Source organism: Leptopilina boulardi, unplaced genomic scaffold (assembly GCF_019393585.1).
Source record: "Leptopilina boulardi isolate dan_hultmark-lab unplaced genomic scaffold, ZJU_Lbou_2.1 LbouV2_274, whole genome shotgun sequence".
In the NCBI taxonomy this organism is placed as follows: domain Eukaryota; kingdom Metazoa; phylum Arthropoda; class Insecta; order Hymenoptera; family Figitidae; genus Leptopilina; species Leptopilina boulardi.
Window position 1 is genome coordinate 41,549 of NW_026137834.1, and position 19,054 is coordinate 60,602.

The 19,054-nt window shown below is 25.1% G+C and overlaps 2 protein-coding genes across 2 annotated transcripts in view; one reads left to right on the forward strand and one right to left on the reverse strand.

Annotated features, from left to right (window-relative positions):
• Window positions 1-961: 961 nt before the first annotated feature.
• On the reverse strand, window positions 962-5,134 carry LOC127281704 (uncharacterized). Its single transcript, XM_051305555.1, has 4 exons — window positions 5,062-5,134; window positions 2,578-2,973; window positions 1,148-1,459; window positions 962-984 (listed from the first exon to the last, which is right to left on the reverse strand). The coding sequence occupies exons 1-4, from the start codon at window positions 5,132-5,134 to the stop codon at window positions 962-964; spliced, it is 804 nt and encodes a 267-aa protein (XP_051161512.1).
• Window positions 5,135-10,386: 5,252 nt separating this feature from the next.
• LOC127281703 (putative uncharacterized protein DDB_G0282133) overlaps window positions 10,387-19,054 on the forward strand; it is a 41,465-nt gene continuing 32,797 nt past the window's right edge. The window contains exons 1-4 of the mRNA XM_051305553.1: window positions 10,387-10,587; window positions 10,854-11,051; window positions 15,114-15,412; window positions 17,448-17,685. Of these exons, the coding sequence (XP_051161510.1) occupies window positions 10,983-11,051; window positions 15,114-15,412; window positions 17,448-17,685 (606 nt within the window). The 5' untranslated portion in view covers window positions 10,387-10,587; window positions 10,854-10,982. The remainder of the gene's footprint in view (window positions 10,588-10,853; window positions 11,052-15,113; window positions 15,413-17,447; window positions 17,686-19,054) is intronic.

Consider the following 19,054-nt stretch of genomic DNA (forward strand, 5'->3'; position numbering starts at 1 on the left):
TTAATTAATTAAACAAAATAACCAATAAATAAATTATCATATTAAGGTCCAATTTCACAAAATCCGGTTAAAAGTTAATCATCAATTAAATCCCTAATTGACCAATCATGAGTGCTTAAATTAGCTTTAATCGATGATTAACTTTTAACCGGAGTTGGTGAAACTGGCCCTAAGTAATTAAAAAAACAATAAATTAAAAACAGGTTAAAAATATCTAATTAAATCAAAAAAATTATAGATTAATTTTTTTTAAATTCTTAGGGTGCCAAAAATAATTCGTTTAATCTGGGGAAAAGGGGTATATGAATAAATGTAAAAAAATCTCAATAAATTTCTAGAATTGAATATAGGTTAAAAATAGCTCATTAAAAAAAGTTCTTGATTAATTTACATTTTAATTATTAGGGTACCAAAAAAAATTCGTTTAATCCGAGGAACAGGGGTACATGATTAAATGTAAAAAAATTTCTCAATTTATAGAATTAAAGATAGGTTAAAAATAGCTAATTTAATAAAAAATTTATAGATTATTTTCTTTTTAATTTTTAGGGTACCATAAAAAATTCGCTTTATTTATAAAAGAAATATTTTTTAATTAATTTAATAATTATAAATAAAATTCTAAATTAATTTTTTTATAATTTTAGTGCATTAAAAAAAATTGAATAGAAATTTTCATCATTCCAACAAACACATGCACATTTAATTCTTTTCAAATATTAGATCTCACAATAATTATAAAACAGGGTTAATCAGAAAAAAAATTTAACGCACATGAAACGTGTCAACATTGAGATAGGTATATGAAATATTTAATTTTTTTGAAAAATAAAAAAAAATTTGAAAAATTTAATTCCTTAATTTTCTACCTTAATGTATATTTTTCAAATTTTTTTTATTTAAAAAATATATTATAAATAAAAATTCTTATTAATAATGTTTATTATTGATCTTGCGTTTTTTACTCCGTGTCCCTCGCTTCATCTAAAATAGAATTTTTTTTTAATTATGTAATTCAATTTAAATTAAATTGTAAATTCTAATAACTTTAATATTTTATTATTAGCCAAGTCTACTTTTAGGCCGAAAGGCTGAAGCTTAATAATAAATAATAATATTTTATTATTTTGGGTTTAAATGTATTAACCTTGAACAGGTTCTGTTAGGAGCATTAATTCCATGTGAATCAGGAAGTCTATATTACAATTTGTAGTAAAATCATAATGACAATCTATTTCTGAAATTAATTGGTTTATTTCTTCTTTATGATGCTTTATTTGTTCTGTTGTCCTTATTAACTCATAAAGTTCATTATTAGAAGGTGGCCGAAATTTTTTAATTGTGAAAGCTATCATTTTATGGTACAACACAATTGCAGCGTATAAAATTTGATAGCGGAATCTCACGAATTGGAAATTCATCCACATTTGAAAGAGACGATGTGCTTTTTTAGAGTCACCTGTGATAAAAAAATTTAACATTTATTGAAGATGAAAGAGGTTTGCATAGTTATGTAGAATATTACAAAAATAAATTTAATATTCCTTTTGTTGAAGAGAATGATGTGTGATTAATTAATTCAGGTGTTTTGAGTTTACGGAAAAGAAGTTTTACTTGTAACAGACGGAGTTTTTATTAGAATAGTGACAGTTTTAGCTGATTCAGTTAAAACATTCTCTATTCTAATGAAACATATTGCTGTTCCACGTGAAGATTTTTTCCTCAGTAATTTTAATTTGAATTAATTTTGTATAAACATTTTTTCATAATCTCTGACCCAAGCAGCACGTAATATTACAGTAATATTACTGTAATATTAAAATTTCTGCCTTATGGTAACATTACAGTTATATCAACCGGTAATATTACGGTAATATTAAATGGTAATATTAAAAAAATTCTAAAATCATTTAAAAAAATATTTGACCGATAAATTAATATGTTTTTCTGTTTTATTATAAAAAAAACTTTGAAATTGGTATGTATATAATAATAATATATACATAATATATATATATATATATAATAAGCGTATAATATTACAGTAATATATTACTGTAATACGTGGGATATTTGTCTGATTATAATTATTAAATTTTTCTGTTTTATCATTAAAAACATTTAAAAGTTTTATTTATTTTATTATATACAGTGACGTTACTGAAGTTACAAATGTCAGAATAAAAAACCGGTGGAAATATGAAGATTTTTAAAATTAATCAATTAGAAATTATCAAGAAAATCGTGATTGGTTAATTTTAAAAATTGCGCCAAATCTTTCTGTCAATTGATTATTAGGTAATTTTTAATTTTGGACAAATGAAGATTCGGCGTCTTAAAAATTCTATTAATTACAAATTGGTAAAAAAAATTCTGATAAATTAAAATTCAGTCAATTGGAATTTGTCATTTAAAAATTTGAATCATATAAAATTCGATTAAATAAGAATTCTGCTAAATTAACATTTTTTTATATAAAAAAATCATGTAATGAAAATGATTGTAAAATAAAAATTTAGTAGCTAGAAACTAATTATTGTAATTATAAATTATTTTGTTCATTATAAGGAAAATTACCAGATGCTTTTAAAAATCCAATAATGATGAGAGTTGGATACAACGTTGACATTATAGCTAAAAGATTAGCTTGAATTTCAAATCGTGACAATAATGTTGACATTGCTAATGGAGCAAGAATAAGTCCCATAATGAAAACAATACTAATCACAGGGGATACGAAGATTAATTTCTTTATCGTGAAGTCTGTGTAAACTATTTTTTCACTATATATCATCGTGAAACTTAGTACAATTCCCATTATTACTCCTGCATTTAAGTTAGTCAAATATGTACCAATATCATTATTTTCAAAATATCCAAAAGCAAAGATTCCAATCAATAAAATAGTAATTCCCATTAAAGTACCGAGGCCAGCAATTGAAAACATCCTCACGATAGTTCCCGTCCAAGGATCTAGAAAAATATGGACCAAAAATTTCTTAATCACACATGCCAAAAATGTAAAATTTTTGAATCAGCTATTAAAGTAGAGGGACCGCTGATAACCTTTCGAATTTAAGACTATTTAAGGTTGTCATTCTTTTCTGTTAATATTAAATATTTAAATCTGTAATATACTATAGGATATTGAAAAACAATTAATTCATTAATAATTCATTAAAAATTACTTTTTTCATTTTTCATAGTGAAATATGATTTCAAGTTCTCAAAATTTTTTTTTAATTTTGACAATTTACAATAATTTTAGATCCTAAATAATAAAATAAAAAAAACACCCCTTGAGAATATTAATTTCGATTCCATTGGGTGTAGATAGTAGATAAGGTATTTTTGTATGTATTTTTTTAAAATTTTAATTGCTAAAAATTTATCTTTATATTTACAATATTTAAACTTACAATATTCATTCCTCAAAGGATTTTTTGAATTTAAAATAATTAACATTTCCTTGTAATTAAAATTTTCCAACATGTCATCTAATAAATTTCCTGAAAAAATATAAGGGCATATCTTTGAAACCTTTAACTTTTCAATAAGAAAAAAATTTTTTTTTTTTTTTTGAGCACAGTATTGAAACTTTGTCTACATAAATTTCAAGAACTAAGCTTTCCAATTATACAAGTGGACATATAAAACAAGTTGTCTTCAAAAAGTTATAAATATTTAAAATTGAGAATTATTTTTAACCTGTAACAAAAAAATATTCAACAGGTGTTTGCTTTTTAGGATAAAAAACAGTTGAAGGGAATTTTCTAAGGGGTTATAATTTTAAAAAGCAATAAAATTCGTTTAATATTTTCAATATTTATATGAATAATAAAATACTGAAATAATGCACTGGGTATAAAAGCATGTGTCAAAAATTAACTAAATATATAAATTTTTTATTTGAATATTTACATTACATTTTAAAATAGATTTTTATTATAGTGAATTGTTTTAAAAATGTAAAATTGTAATTTTTAAAATTTACCATACGATTTTCATAGACTTTTTTCTATTTAAATTTAATATTCGTAAACTTTCCAATTTCTTTTCTCTTTTTTCCTTTTTTATTTTTCTTTTCTCTCGCATCTTATCTTTTTTCAGAATGAATTTTTTTTGGATCCATTTTTGTGTCTCGAAATAAACATTAAAACTTAACCTTCAGGTTTTAATAATTAATGACAGTTTCTATAAAAAAAATTATAATCGGCAACTTCGTACATAACAATTTGTTTCTAAAAAATTTCGGTCGATTACGGTCGACCGTAATTGATGAATATTTTTACATTATCTTTGCAATGAAGTATTTTTTCTCGAAGCACATTCACGGGATGTTAAATGGCACATGTGAAAATATATACAAGTACTTTTCGAATGCTTTTATATGATTTTCATGAAGTATCACTCGTATTACGGTTGTTTTCAAATTTTGTCCACACGTGTTTTCGTTTACTTAACTTATAATAGTTTTTTGAAGACATGAAGCACATCAATTTATTATGTCTCAAAATAATTATAGTAACTTGATCTTTGATTTCCCATAAGTTATTTTAACGTGCCGCTTGTCTTATAAAAGAAAAATCATAAATACGATGATTACGGTCGAAAAGGTTAAAAGTGAGGGACAACTTTTAAAAGCTTATAAATTTTTTCACAAGTAATAAAATATTAATTTCCCTGCGAAACTGTGTTCACCGATTAATTAACATTGAAAAACCATATTTCAGAATTAGTAATTTTTATTAAATCTAAAACTATATCGTTTAAAGCATCAGAAAGTATGGTTAAGGACAAGTAGACATTGTTAAAAATCGCGTTTTAAAATTGAAATAATTATTTATGTATTTAATAAATTAAAGTGGAATCTTTTGGAAATGATTGATTATATCAAGCATTAATATTTCCAACAAAAACCAACGAAAAATTTATTAAAATTACCAAAATATATGCGAGGGACATTAAAGTTAAAGGTTCTAGAGATATGCCCATAAAAGATTTTATTATATTTAATCACTTATTAATATAGATAATGTGATATATATTTAAATTACATACCACGATATGTCTCCAAACCCGACAATATTGCCTTTTGCTTGTGACGAATAGGTTTCCGAATATTGCTTGCCATTTTTTAATTATTATTAAAAGAATAAAATTTGACATGAAAAAGCAAAAAGGAAAAATTTAACATATGGTTAATTAAAAACAAAAGAAAACATTAGTATTAGGTAGATTTCACAGTTAGCGGTGTTTCAAAACTTACGAATAAATAATTCTTACTTTTTTATTTTTTGATTTTAATTTTACATATTTATGCAGAATTTATTATTTACTATTTATTATTTATTATATATTATTTATCTATTCTTGAATTTTTTTATCTCACAAAATTTTTTAATTTTTACAAAGATTTTATGAAATAAAACTGGATATCAATTTCAGTTAAATATTTTTAATAAATTATTCATATCGTGAATAATAATATTAAAACAGAAAAAAATGATTGATGAATTACATAATTAAAAATAATTTAATAAAAGACGACTGTAAAATATGAATGGTAAAAAAAATTTTAAATTTAATATTTAATTATTTCAAATTGAATATTTAAAAATTACAGTAAAAAATTACATTTGCTTTATTTTTAAAACTATTAGAAAAAAATTCTCAATTTATTGTTATTATATGCAAGATAAATAACTTAATGCACATATTTCAATGAGTATTAAAATAACTAATAAAAACATAAATATATTTTATATAGGTATATATAATACTACATTACAATTATATCAAAAATTTTGGGAGAAAGTATTGGAAATAAATTAATAAACATTTTTTATTAAAAAAATCATCGTTTTCTACCTATTGGAATAATTTAAAGACTTTTTCATTTAATGTTTTTTTACCATTGACATAGTACTGATTCGGTGTGAATGACAGTGTACTGCCAGTACTGGTTTTAATATTTTTTTACCTCCGACATAGTACTGATTCGGTGTATTAGTCAGTACTTTATTCGTTTCCTTAAGTATATTACTGTATTCCCAAGCAGCACGGTATATCCCCTGAATATCCCTTGAATACCACCGTGGAATATTCCCATGATCTTCCAGGAAAATCAAAATGTCCGCCTCATGGAAATATTCCACGGTGACATTCAGGGAATATTCCAGTGACATTGAAGGTAATATTAAAGGAATATTCCAGTGATATTGAGGGAATATTCCACGGTTATATTGAATTTTTTTTAAAGTGTTGAAATAATAAAAAAGTGTTATACATTGTTATTTAAATAAGCAGGAAGATTAAAAACACATTTAAAAAAAAATTCAATATAACCGTGGAATATTCTCTCAATATCACTGGAATATTCCCTCAATATCACCTGAATATCCCTTTAATGTCACTGGAATATACCCTAAATGTCACTGTGGAATATTCCCATGATGCGGACATTTTGATTTTCCTAGAAGATCATGAGAATATTCCACTGTGGTACTCAAGGGATATTCAGGGAATTTACCGTGCTGCTTGGGTTAAGGGATGAAAAAAGTTGAAAAAAATTTGTAGTATATATATAATAGTTGAACCAATCGAATTTTTTTTTTTTTATTTCAGTATTTTGTCTCGCATTTGAAAAAAAACAGACTTAAAAATCATACCAAATTTTTTTCTTATTCTTTATGACTCCTATAACAGAAATTCACTTCAATTTTTGATTTTTGTTATGGGAGTCATAAGGAATAAGAAAAAAATTTGGTATGATTTTTAAGTCTGTTTCTTTTCAAATGCGAGACAAAATACTGAAATAAAAAAAAAATAAAAAAATTTTAATTGGTTTAACTATTATATATGTACTATAAATATTTTAATTTTTTTCATCCCTTAATACAGTAATATACTTAGGAATCTTTTTTCTTAAAACTTTCTTAGAAATTATGCTGTCTCCATTTACCCCAAATTTTATGCAATTATTAATTAAATTAATTAAATTTAAAATTAATTGAGAATTTATTTCACATTTATTCATGTACCCCTTTATACAGGGTTGAATGAATTTTTTTGGTGCAGTAAAAATTAAAAAGAAATTAATCTATATTTTTTTTATTAGATTAGCTCGTCGATTGAGGGCAGAAACACGCCAATTCAGGTGAATGTTGAGAAACATGACAATCTAAAAAATATTAGGGAAACCTGCCATTCCAGTGAAGATTTCAAAAACATGCCATCTCAGATGTCAAATTTTTGTTGATTGTTTTAGGTTGGTAACACTGTAAACGAAAAATTGATGAGTCAAAATAATTAATATTTTGCTGAATATTGATGGTTAAGTCGGTAGAACCTTTAATAATTTTATTATTAATAATTGTACTTTTCTTAATTTTTAATATTGATTTCAAGAATAAAATTTTGTTAACTATAATATAACATTCTCAAGAAAGTATTACCAACTTAAAACAATCAACAAAAATTTGACATCTGAAATGGCATGTTTTTGAAATCTTCACTGGAATGGCAGGTTTCCCTAATATTTTTTAGATTGTCATGTTTCTCAACATTCGCCTGAATTGGTGTGTTTCTGCCCTCAATCGACGAGCTACTTTTAACCTATATGTAACTCTAGAAATAAATTAATAATTTTTTTTACATTTATTCATGTCCCCCTTTTACTCAGATTAAAAGAATTTTTATCGGTATCCTAAAAATTAAAAATAAATTAATCTAAAATTTTTTTTATTAGATTAGCTATTTTTATTTAACCTATATTTAATTTTAGAAATTAATTGAGAGTTTTTTTACATTTATTCATCTACCCCTTTTCCTCAGTTTAAACGAATTTTTTTGGTACCCAGAAATTAAAAAGAAAATAATCTAGAATTTTTTTTTACATTTATTCATGTACCCCTTTTTACAATGTTATACGAATTTTTTGGTACCTTAAAAGTTAAAAAGAAATTAATCTAGAATTTTTTTTTTTTAAATTAACTATTTTTAACCTATTTTTAGTTCTAGAAATTGATTGAGAGTTTTTTTAAATTTATTCATGTATCCCTTTTTTTAAGGTTAAACGAATTTTTTTGGTACCTTGAAAAGTAAAAAAAAATAATCTTAAATTTTTTTTTATTTAATTTGCTATTTTCTCCCTTTTTTAATACTTAAATTAATTGATAATTTTTTTTACATTTTTTCATGTACCCCTGTTCTCCAGATTAAACAAATTTTTTTTTGGTACCTTAATAATTAAAATATAAATTAATCAAGAATTTTTTTTAATTAGCTAAAAATTAATTAAAAATTTTTTTTACAAAAAACCAAAAATAGTGAGAGTGAAAAAGTCAGTGATATGTGTTCTCTCTCATGTAAAGTTTACGTCTAACGTCTTACGATTTTCATTATGCTTTGGTCCATAGAAGTCGATGCACACAGGTAAAATAAAGTTGGTTCTACAATAAGCGCATCGGACGTGGACGCGATCGTGCTGACGTCACCCATTTGAATAACATTGTGACGTCAGCACGTCCACGTCCGACGCGCTTATTGTAGAACCGACTTAATGCTGACTCTACATTGGCTGCGTAAACGTGTACGTGAACGTGAACGTGCTGACGTCACCCATTTGAATAAAGTCGGTTCTACAATGGGCACGTTTGTACGCGAACGTGTACGTTCCGTGCTGACGTCACAATGTTCTGCAAATAAGTGACGTCAGCACGGAATGTACACGTTCACGTACAAACGTGCCCATTGTAGAACCGACTTCACATTGTGACTTCAGCACGTTCACGTACACGTTTGCGCAGTCAATGTAGAGTCAGCATGAAAGAGCTTGTACGTACAAGCTCACGGATTTGTAAGTTGTACATTGGCCTTTATCTACGTAAAATTTGTTTTTAAAGGCGCTTGTACACCTCACAAATTCTTCCTCGGAATTTGTCAGAAGTTTCACTAACTTTGATTGGATTTGCTCATAGAGAATTTCGAAATTTTCCTTTCTTTTGAAAATTCTCCATGAGCAAGGCCAATCAAAATTAGTATAACTTTTGACAAATTCCGAGTATACTTAGAATTTGTGAGGTGTACAAGCGCCTTAAGGCGCCGTCCCATGCTGACGTAAAAGCGGAAAGCATGAGAACGAAAGAGAAGAACATATTTCATTGCTTTTATAATGTGTCTCCAATAGAACCATTAGGGTGCACTCCCATAGGTGCGTAAACGTAAGCGAAAAGCAGAGAAACATGAGAGTGAGAAGAATATCTTGTAATCATGTTTTCCTGCTTTCAGTTTTACTCTTATGCTCACATGGGACTTCACCCTAATGGAGCGGTCACACCTCGGCTGCAGGAGGCAACCGTGTAACAGTAAGAGAGATAGAAGATTTTCCATCTCTCTTACTCTTACACGGTTGCCATTGGCAACTGCTCCTGCAGGCGAGGTGTGACCGCTCCATAAGGGTTCATTTTCATAGGACATCAGTTGATGGAAGCAACACATGAGATAGAAAAGGACATACATTTTTTTTGTCCTTTTCTATCTCATGCGTTGTTTCAGCAACTGATGTCCTATGAATTTGCATCTTAAATAACGTAAATGTGGACGTATGACATACTAATGCTAAATTATGCTTGTTTCGAAATTCCAAAAGTTCTGATATTGGCAAAAATTAATTATCGATGCTTTGATAAAATTTAAATTACATTAGTATATCTCTTCTAAATTGAGAACGGAAGCACATTTAAAATGTTAAAATTTTTTACGGAATTATTGTAAATAAGATAATATTATTTAACTCAACTGAAAGTTGTCAATTGACCAATATTTAAATATTTTATTTATTAATTAATACTTATTTACCAAAACTAGACAAGAAAGTAAATAAGAAAAAGAGGTTATGCTGCCATTGATGCGGCTACAATGTCGACAACCTGGTTTTCTACAGTATTATACGTATAATACGTATAATAATGTTTAAGTGCCAATCTCATGAGTGCAAAAGAGAAAGAAAGACTACCTATCTCTTTCTCACTCATGAGATTGTCACTTGGACTTGTACTTGGCTTTTGCACCTATTCTAGAACCGCCTTTACAACAACTTGCATCGGTACTTGTATCTGCATTTGCTTTGCATTTAATCACTGTCTTACATGTGAGCGCGCACATCAATTTCCAGATATCGAATATTAAATTAAATAATGAATTACTAATTCATTAAATATCATTAATACGTAATCAATTAATTAATTTAATGTATAATAGACTCACTAATTAATTATATTTAATTAATTTGTAATTTATTAATTAATTTAATTTTCGGTAACTAAACAATTCATGCGCATGCGCACATGCAGTAGCAAATGTAAAGCAAGTACAGATACAAGTTGTAGAAGCGCCTTAATTTTAATCCTTCCCGACTCTGCTTCGGATGAACATAATTTTGGGCTTTTGCTTCCCAACCCTGTTTGTTTACAAATGTCATCTTTCGATGATGATAGTGTTTAACAGAAATTTAAGTCCTAGAATTTTGTTTGTAAACAATCATAACAACCCTAATAAATTAATAATATGAAAACGATATTTAAGGTATTTTAAAATATATAATTTAATATTTTAATTAATTAACTAATAAATTTATTAAATAAATGTGTTGAAGGTCAATAATAATTAAACTTGTTATAATGTTATATTTGTAAGTGTAAAGAAAATAAATATAAATTTTTTTTTAATTATTAAGGTGTCTTTATTTTTATTATTTTTAATGAAAATTAATTACATCAGTTATTTATATTTTTAATTGTTCATGAAATTGCACCTTAAATTTGATTGTTTCTTTTATCAACTATAACAAGAGAATGCGAAAACAAAATTCAATGAAGCAGTTTCACAGTAAACGAAGTATAAATGTCAGCTTTTCAAGACAATTTTGTATTGTGATATACATTTTTAATTAATGACAACGAAACGTGGTTTTTTCAATTATGATGAATGATTTAATTAAAGATATTTTGGACAATGAATGCAGTCAAGATCCTGCCATAAAAGATAAGGTAAAAATTATGATTATACTTATATTTAAAAATTCATAAGCAGGCAACATTTTTATTTTTTTCATTTTACATTTTTTACACTTCAGTAATTTTTCAAAATATAAATGTACAGTTATTTTATTATAATACATACTTTTTTATTAGTAATAAATTATATTTGCTTAAATAATATTAATATGTATATATAATGTAAATTATTTCTTTGCTTTTATTTATTTATTTTAGTAAATAATATTTATACAAAAGCTATGCAACAAAAACAAAAAATTGAAATTAAAAAATATAATACAATAATAGCAGTTAAATCAAAAAAGTAATATATAAATGTGCAAAAATATAAAAAAATTAATAATTCAATAATATTTTAACCTCAATCGATTATAATCAATGTTATGTTTTCTCAAAAAATAATTTAATTCAAAAGTTTTTGGAATATAAAAAATCTTTTTTTTCGAGTTTTGAATTTTTTTTAATTTCTTTAATTTATTAAATTTAAATTAATTTTTAAATTTCTTTAATTTATTAAATTTAAATTAATTTTTAAATTTCTTTAATTTATTAAATTTAAATTAATTTTTAAATTTCTTTAATTTATTAAATTTAAATTAATTTTTAAATTTCTTTAATTTATTAAATTTAAATTAATGTTTAAATTTCTTACATTTCGTAGGCTTTAAATTTATAATTTATTAAAATTAATTTAATTTATACTTTTCTTAAATTTAAAATTTTTTATATTGTCAAAATTTGATATCATTTTTTCTAATTTTTAAAACTCGTAAAATTAAATTTCTTTTTATTTTAGATACTTTAAGTTTTTACTTTGTGTAATTGTAAACAATTCTTAGTATTATGGAATTTTAAAAAACATTTCTTATTTTAAAAACATAATTAATAATAAAGTAATATTTGAATTATAAATGTAATTAAATAAGTGTGCAAAAAAAATCAATAATGCAATTATTTTTTTAACCTCAATCAAATATACCTAACCATTGTTTTGTTATCTTAAAAAAATTAATTTAAAAGTTTTTGGAATATAACAAATATTTTTATTTTTTTTAAATACTGTAGGTTTTAAATGACTAATTTATCGACATTAAATTAAATTTTAATTGTCGTAAATTAAAAATTTATTTAAATTGTCAAAACTTTTTATTTTTTTTTTTTTCTAATATTTGAAATTAGTCAAATTTCTAATTTTTTTCATTGTAAATACTTTAAAAAGAGTTTCAACCTTCATTTTGAATCATTTTAATTTACATTTTAATGATCGTAGGAAGATATATTTTTTTCCTTCCATCATTTGGGTCCTAAATCCATACAGGATGGTCAAAACAATAAAATTTTATATTTTGACCATTTTAGAAATTAATTTAAAAAAAAAATTAATATTTTAAATATCTATCTTCTTTCTCAATTTTGACTATTTTTCATCGCCAATTTTTTTCCAAGCTTTTTTTAATGATTCTTAAGAATCTCTTTCATGGCTTTTCAAAAATTTTATTTTTTTCTAAAAAAGAAAGAAAAATATGAGTTAAAATATCATTGCACTCTCTTATTAAATATGTATCTTTTTTCAGAATTTTAAGTATTTTTCAACGTCAAATTTTTTCCACACTTTTTTTACTGATTCTTCAAAATTTATCGCATGGATTTTCAAAAATATTTTTTTCAAAAAATAAAAATTCTAAAATGGTCAAAAATTAAAATTTTCTTTTTTTGATCACCTTAATATGTTTTCTGGACCCAAATGATGCAAGAAAAAAATATAACCTCGTTTAATAATTTAAATTTAAGTTGCTCAAAATAAAGGTTGTGACTCACCTTAAATTATTACTTTTTAAATTGTAAATGTGACGCGCTCCGAGGAAAGGTACCTAAGAAGCAAATCATTTTAAGGTTCTGTTTGTCGTAATTTTACCTTAATTAAAAGATTATTTTTTTTATTATGTAAAGTAAAATCAGTTTTTATTAAATATTTTTAATGTTATGAAGATTTAAACACCAATAATTTATATTGAGAGTTGATTCCCTTTGTGTATTTTTACTTTAAAAATCACAAACATAACTTACAATTTTTTGCTTCTTAGGTACCTTTCCCCTGAGCGCGTCACAAATAGCTTATTCTTAATTTTATTGAATTTAAAGAAAACATTTCTAATTTCAAAAAATTAATCAATAATAATAAAATAATATTTGAATTAAAACATTTTTTTATAAATTATTTTTTATAAATGTGCAACAATTTAAAAAAAATGAATAAAATGTAATTATTTTTTTTAACTCACTCAAATATAGCCAATATTAGGTTTTTTCAAAGAAAAATTCAATTTAAAATTTTTTGGAATACCTATAACAAATCTTTTTATTTTTAGAATTTTGAACTTTTTATTAATTTTTAAGCTTTATTTCTTATTTATTATAATTAAATGAAAAAAAATGTTCAAAAAGATCTTCATGAAGTTGGCGTCGATGCTCAGCGCCGAAATTTTTTTTCACAGGACCAAAAATGTTAAATTATTTTTTTAAAAAAGATTTTTGGTCTACCCAGTCGAAAATCGTAAGTTTCCCTGAAGGGTTCACATGGCCTTCAGGTAACTGTTATGAAGGTTTCAAAAGCTTCATGGCAACTATTTATACATTAGACCTAAAATTCTGTGATATTTGCTTTCTGACTTCTTAACGGGAAGCTTTTTCTACAGCTTGTTGAATATCTGTGGACAGCTTCTAGCAAAAGGTCTACCAGTTTGCTTGGTGAATGCTTTCCTAATGCCTGGTTTAATGTGTAAGAAAGCAATTCTATTTGCTTTTCACAAGTTGCAAATTAATATGTAATTTAATTACCTTTTTTACACTTTCTGAAAACTAGAATAATTTCATTAAATTAAACTATATCGAAAAATCATAAAAATTCTATATAGTAATTTGTAAATCCGTTTTATACAATTAATAATTATTCTTTATATATTATATAAAAATTATTTTTCAAAGAAAACGTTTATTTTTAAACACTTAAATTATATACGAAAAAAATTATATATAACTTGAGCAAAATTTGGGGTTAGGAATACGAACACGGTGAAAACTTTTTATATTGAATAATGAATACAATTTCTTAAAAAAAAGACAAAATATTTAATATTTAAAAAAAACATTATTATTTTTATACTTGATATTTATTAATATTTTTTATAAATAATATATTCTTTATTCTTTTAGAATTTCATAATTTATGAAAATGAATTTAACAGCGTATTTTTATTTACAAATTTTGGTTGACAACAATATTTTTACGAGATAAATAAAGATGGAAAGAAAGGTTAAATTTAATTTTTGATCATTGTCATTTTTCCGCTGTTTCCTGAAACATCCATGACGCTTCATTTAATTTTCGCCACCCGAACGCTTTCTTTTTATATATGCAAAATCCTGCAACTCTTTGATAACTCTGTCAAAGCTACTTGAATGCTTTGTTTAAAACGTACAAAATTTGTTATTTTCAAGCTTTCCGTAAAAGCGAAAAATCGGCCATAACAGGCTTCCTGAAAGTTTTCTATAGCTAGTTATCTACTGTCTCACAATTCTCTAATGGTTATCTCAATACTTCAAAACAACTTTTTGTTCAGCTTAACATAGCGTAGGATTTTCGACTGGGTAACTAAATAATGACTTAAGAAATACTTTTCAAGGTATTATATGGACCCAAAACCTTTTTAAAAATAATTTCATATTCTTGGTCCCGTGAAAAATAATTTTAGACGCTGAGCGTCGACGCCGACTTCATGGAAGTTCAAAAAGTTGAGTTAAAAAGTGGTTTCTATTGTAGTTTAAGGGGGTAAACTCATGTAAAAATTTAAACGTCTATAACTATAATTATTATACATAGCTAATTCAATAAACTTTACCACTTTTTTGTAAAAAAATCTTAAAAAATTTACATTTACACGAGTTTCCTCCCTTAAAGATTGTGATGTATGTTTTAAAAGTCTGAAACCCTGTTGTGGGCAGAGAGAATAAATAAAGAATAATTTAATAAATTTTCGTACATTTTTAAAACAGATGTATTTTCTTCAAGGAAAGAAACCTAATTCCGTAAAATGTGTCTTCAATAGCTATTTATATTATCAACCAACGGATTGTGAAGATACATTTTATTGCGCATATCGAAAAGATCCATGCTATGCCAAAGTATATAGGTCCGAAGATAAATATACAGAAATAGATAAGCATATTTGCAATAAAAATGATAAACGCGCTATAGATCATCTTGCGCTGAACAAAGCGGAGAACGCTATTTCTCGTTTGTGCAAAGAAACAGATTTAAGTTTCCCTAAGATACTACAATTAGTTAGTCAACGGTATTCTTCTAAATTATATTATTAATTATAGATGATTAGTTGTTAACTTAGTTTCAAATAAATCATTAAAGGAGACTGGGTACAGTTTATTCATATGGTACATTTGAGACAAATAATATTTTTCTAACATGGTTAATTATCCAAATGGAATCAACACATTGTTTTTGTGGCCAGAACAACAAATAATCTCACTTTTTTTTTTTTTAAATTATTAACAAACTTTTTTATTTAAAAAAATTATCATTTAAAATATAAATTCTACGGGCATTTATTTTTAAAAAATGCTTTGATTATTCACATATAGTTTAAAGTTTTTTAACAAGGTATTAAAATGTTAAAATTGCATTAAAATGTTCAATTGATATGTGCTTTATTCCATTTGTCGTTCACTATGATTAACACAATTTTTGATGAATTAATGTATTGAATACATCGTTAGCCTCTTGAAAGACAGGTACATGTCCATGTATTAGTAGTATTTTTCCTAATCTTACGATGCATTTACTTTAAAATTAAAAATTTTTTAAATCTTATGTCTTTTAAAAGAAACAATAAATATTGTTAATTCTTTTTTCATTAAATTCTTCAAATGTTTATTTATAATGGACAAGTTTTTTTAAAAAATATATAGAAAAATTTAGAATCTACTGAAATAAATGTTACTTGTTTATGCAATCTGTATAGACTAATTAACCATGATAAATTATCAAATTTTTAACATGTAGGTATATCTCGTTCCAGAAACGTTAAATTTAAAGAAATTTTAAAAATATGTAGATCTTGTTATTAACTGTTAAGTTTTTAAATTTCATTAAATTCTATAGAAAAGTGCGATTGCTGTCTGATTGCTACGTAAATAATAAAAAATAAAGAACAATTTACAAAATAATACGATAAAACAAAATTGGCCGTCAGTCATTCTCTGAAGTAATAGAATCAATAGTATGTGGAGTCAGAGTTAAAATTTTTATTAATGATTACAGTAGTAACTGGAAATTTTATTAAAATCCATTTGTCTCAATATTATCGTTTTTGTTATTTAACCTATTCTAATATGTCTTAGTAATTTTTTTGTGTAATCAATGTAAAAGATTTGCTAAAATTTTTTTAACTGTATCCAGTCTCCCCTTGTGAATAATAAATTTAGTAACTAGTTACTATATAACTATACATAAAACTTTATAAAGAAATTATATGTTACTAGTTTTACAAAATATACTCAAAAATACAAAAAAAAATATTCTCGTTTTAAGAGGATTCCTCTTATTTCAATGCATATTTTCCTACAGTATATGTCACAAAAGGATTCCTTTTATTTTAAGAGGATTATTCTTAGTTTAAGAATATTCCTCTTAAAATAAGAGGAAAATACTCGACGATCAAGAGTAATATTCTTGATTTAAGAGGACTTTTTAAAGAAAAATTTTCCTATTAATATAAGAATATTTTTTAGGTGTATTTTTCTTTTTTTCTATTTAAAAATTTTAGAAGAAATATGTTCCGTAAAAATGTAAAATTTTTTATGTTAATTAAAATGTGTGACACGATATGAAGAATGGGACCTTAGAAGCAATTGAATCACAAGTTAGGTGTATTAAATTTTTACCTTAATTAAAAGTTAATTTTTGTTTTTTTGTGAAATTAAAATCAGTTTTCATTAAATATTTTTGATGTGATAAAAATTTAATATCATTCGTTTATATTAAGAGTTGATCCTCTGTTGTGTATTTTCACTTAAAAATTTCAAAACACAACCTATAATTCTATTCTCCAAAGAGGACGTTCACATATCACGTCACGCAAATTTTCTAGATTTTCGGCACTCCCCTTTCCTATGTCCCGCAATTTTTGAAATTTCATATTTCATTTTTTCATTTCATTTCATTTTGTCACCTTAAGTAAATCCGCTCTCTCTTCTTTTGATTATTATTTATTTTTTAATTATTATTAAAAAGATTTATTAATTTTTTAATAATTTATTCATTATTATAATTTATAAAAAATGTAGTAATTTTTTATTTAAAAAACATTTCAGTTTACCAAATTGCAAATTAACTTTCGATGGATTTAGGGAAAGAATGAAAAAATCTAGAACGTCACGTTATGTTGAACACTCCAATGTAAAGGATTTTATGCAGGCTTTAGTGAATTTAGACGTTTGCATTGGAGAACAAATTGTAGAGAATGGCGAATTTTGCACTATAATTCAAACGCCCTATATAGTCCAATGTTGTGAAAATTCCACGGTACTATACATTGACGATCATCATAAGGTTTGTAGATCTGTAGCATGTCAGCTCCTTAACGTGCTCGCTTTCTAAAATATTAAGTTTATTTTGTAACAGTAATGGATATTTTAGGATATCCTATGGACGTCCTATTCGTATCCGGAAATTTTGATATCTCTAGGATGTCATCAGGATATCCCTAGGACATCCTGTGGATATCCTACATTCCGGTTATCCTTAGGATGTCTGTAGATTATCTTAAATATTCGGATATTGTTCAACAAGAATAACATTGCTATTTTTATAATAATGAAGCATTTCAGTTTTACCCTAATCTTCCCTACGTATATGAATAATTTGTGTTCTATAATTTGTAAAACGTTTTGCATATTTGTAAATTACAAAATTATTTTGTTCAACAATTCCCGAGTCGAAATTTAGATCCTATTTTAAGCCTTCAAACCATTCAGATTTGAAAATATCTGCATGGTTTGAGACTGAAAAGAGCTGACAATTGACAAAATTAAAAATTTTCATTTTATATTTAATTGCAATGCTTTAAAAATCAATATTTGCAGCTTCTACAGGGTAATTGAAAAATAACTATATGAAAAATAATCCAATTTTATTTTTCGAGAAATTGTAAAAAAACTGATTTTAAAACATCTTTTAAGCCTCTTGACTCCTTTTTTACACCTCGTTTTATCCTTAAATGCACAGTGGGCCAGGAGACCCGGTTTCGTGGCCAAAAGTCAATTTATATTTCAAATGGCCTTAAACTTATTACTCGGGGGTTTTTGAGGTCGCTGCTTACGAATCCGTTATTAATTTTTAAAAACCCAATATGGCGGACGAGTTTATTAAAAATTTATCGGATCCACTTAAAACTTGTCATTTGGGGTCCAATATGGCAAACGGATTTTTCAAAAATTCATCGGATCTACTTGAAAACCATCATCAACCATTTTCGCGGTTACTGATTACAAATCCGGTATTAGTGATAATGATTATAATAAGAAACTTTTTATTTATGTTTGTTTTATCTGCAGTTAGCCTACATTAATAGTAGTTTCCATGGTTTACCACGAGAAAGTGACAGTTTAAAAGTTGCAATTAAACATGTAGGTCAATTTTTTGTTTGATCTTTCTGTTTAAAAGTTATAATACTTCATAAATTCACTGTTTAAATTTTTCAAAAAAAATTCCACCCTCTCGCTCTCTTACTGTTTTTGAAAAAATTTAATAATTCTTCGTGGTTAAAGTACTCACCCATAGGACTAAACTATGTGCAAGTTACAGCTCGATTCGATCAATTTTTTTCACTTAGTATGCTACAGGAATTTTACCCGATACATATATGAGAGCATAATTTGAATTCGCGCAAAAGTGGGCGGATTTTTCTTTTAGTTTAGGA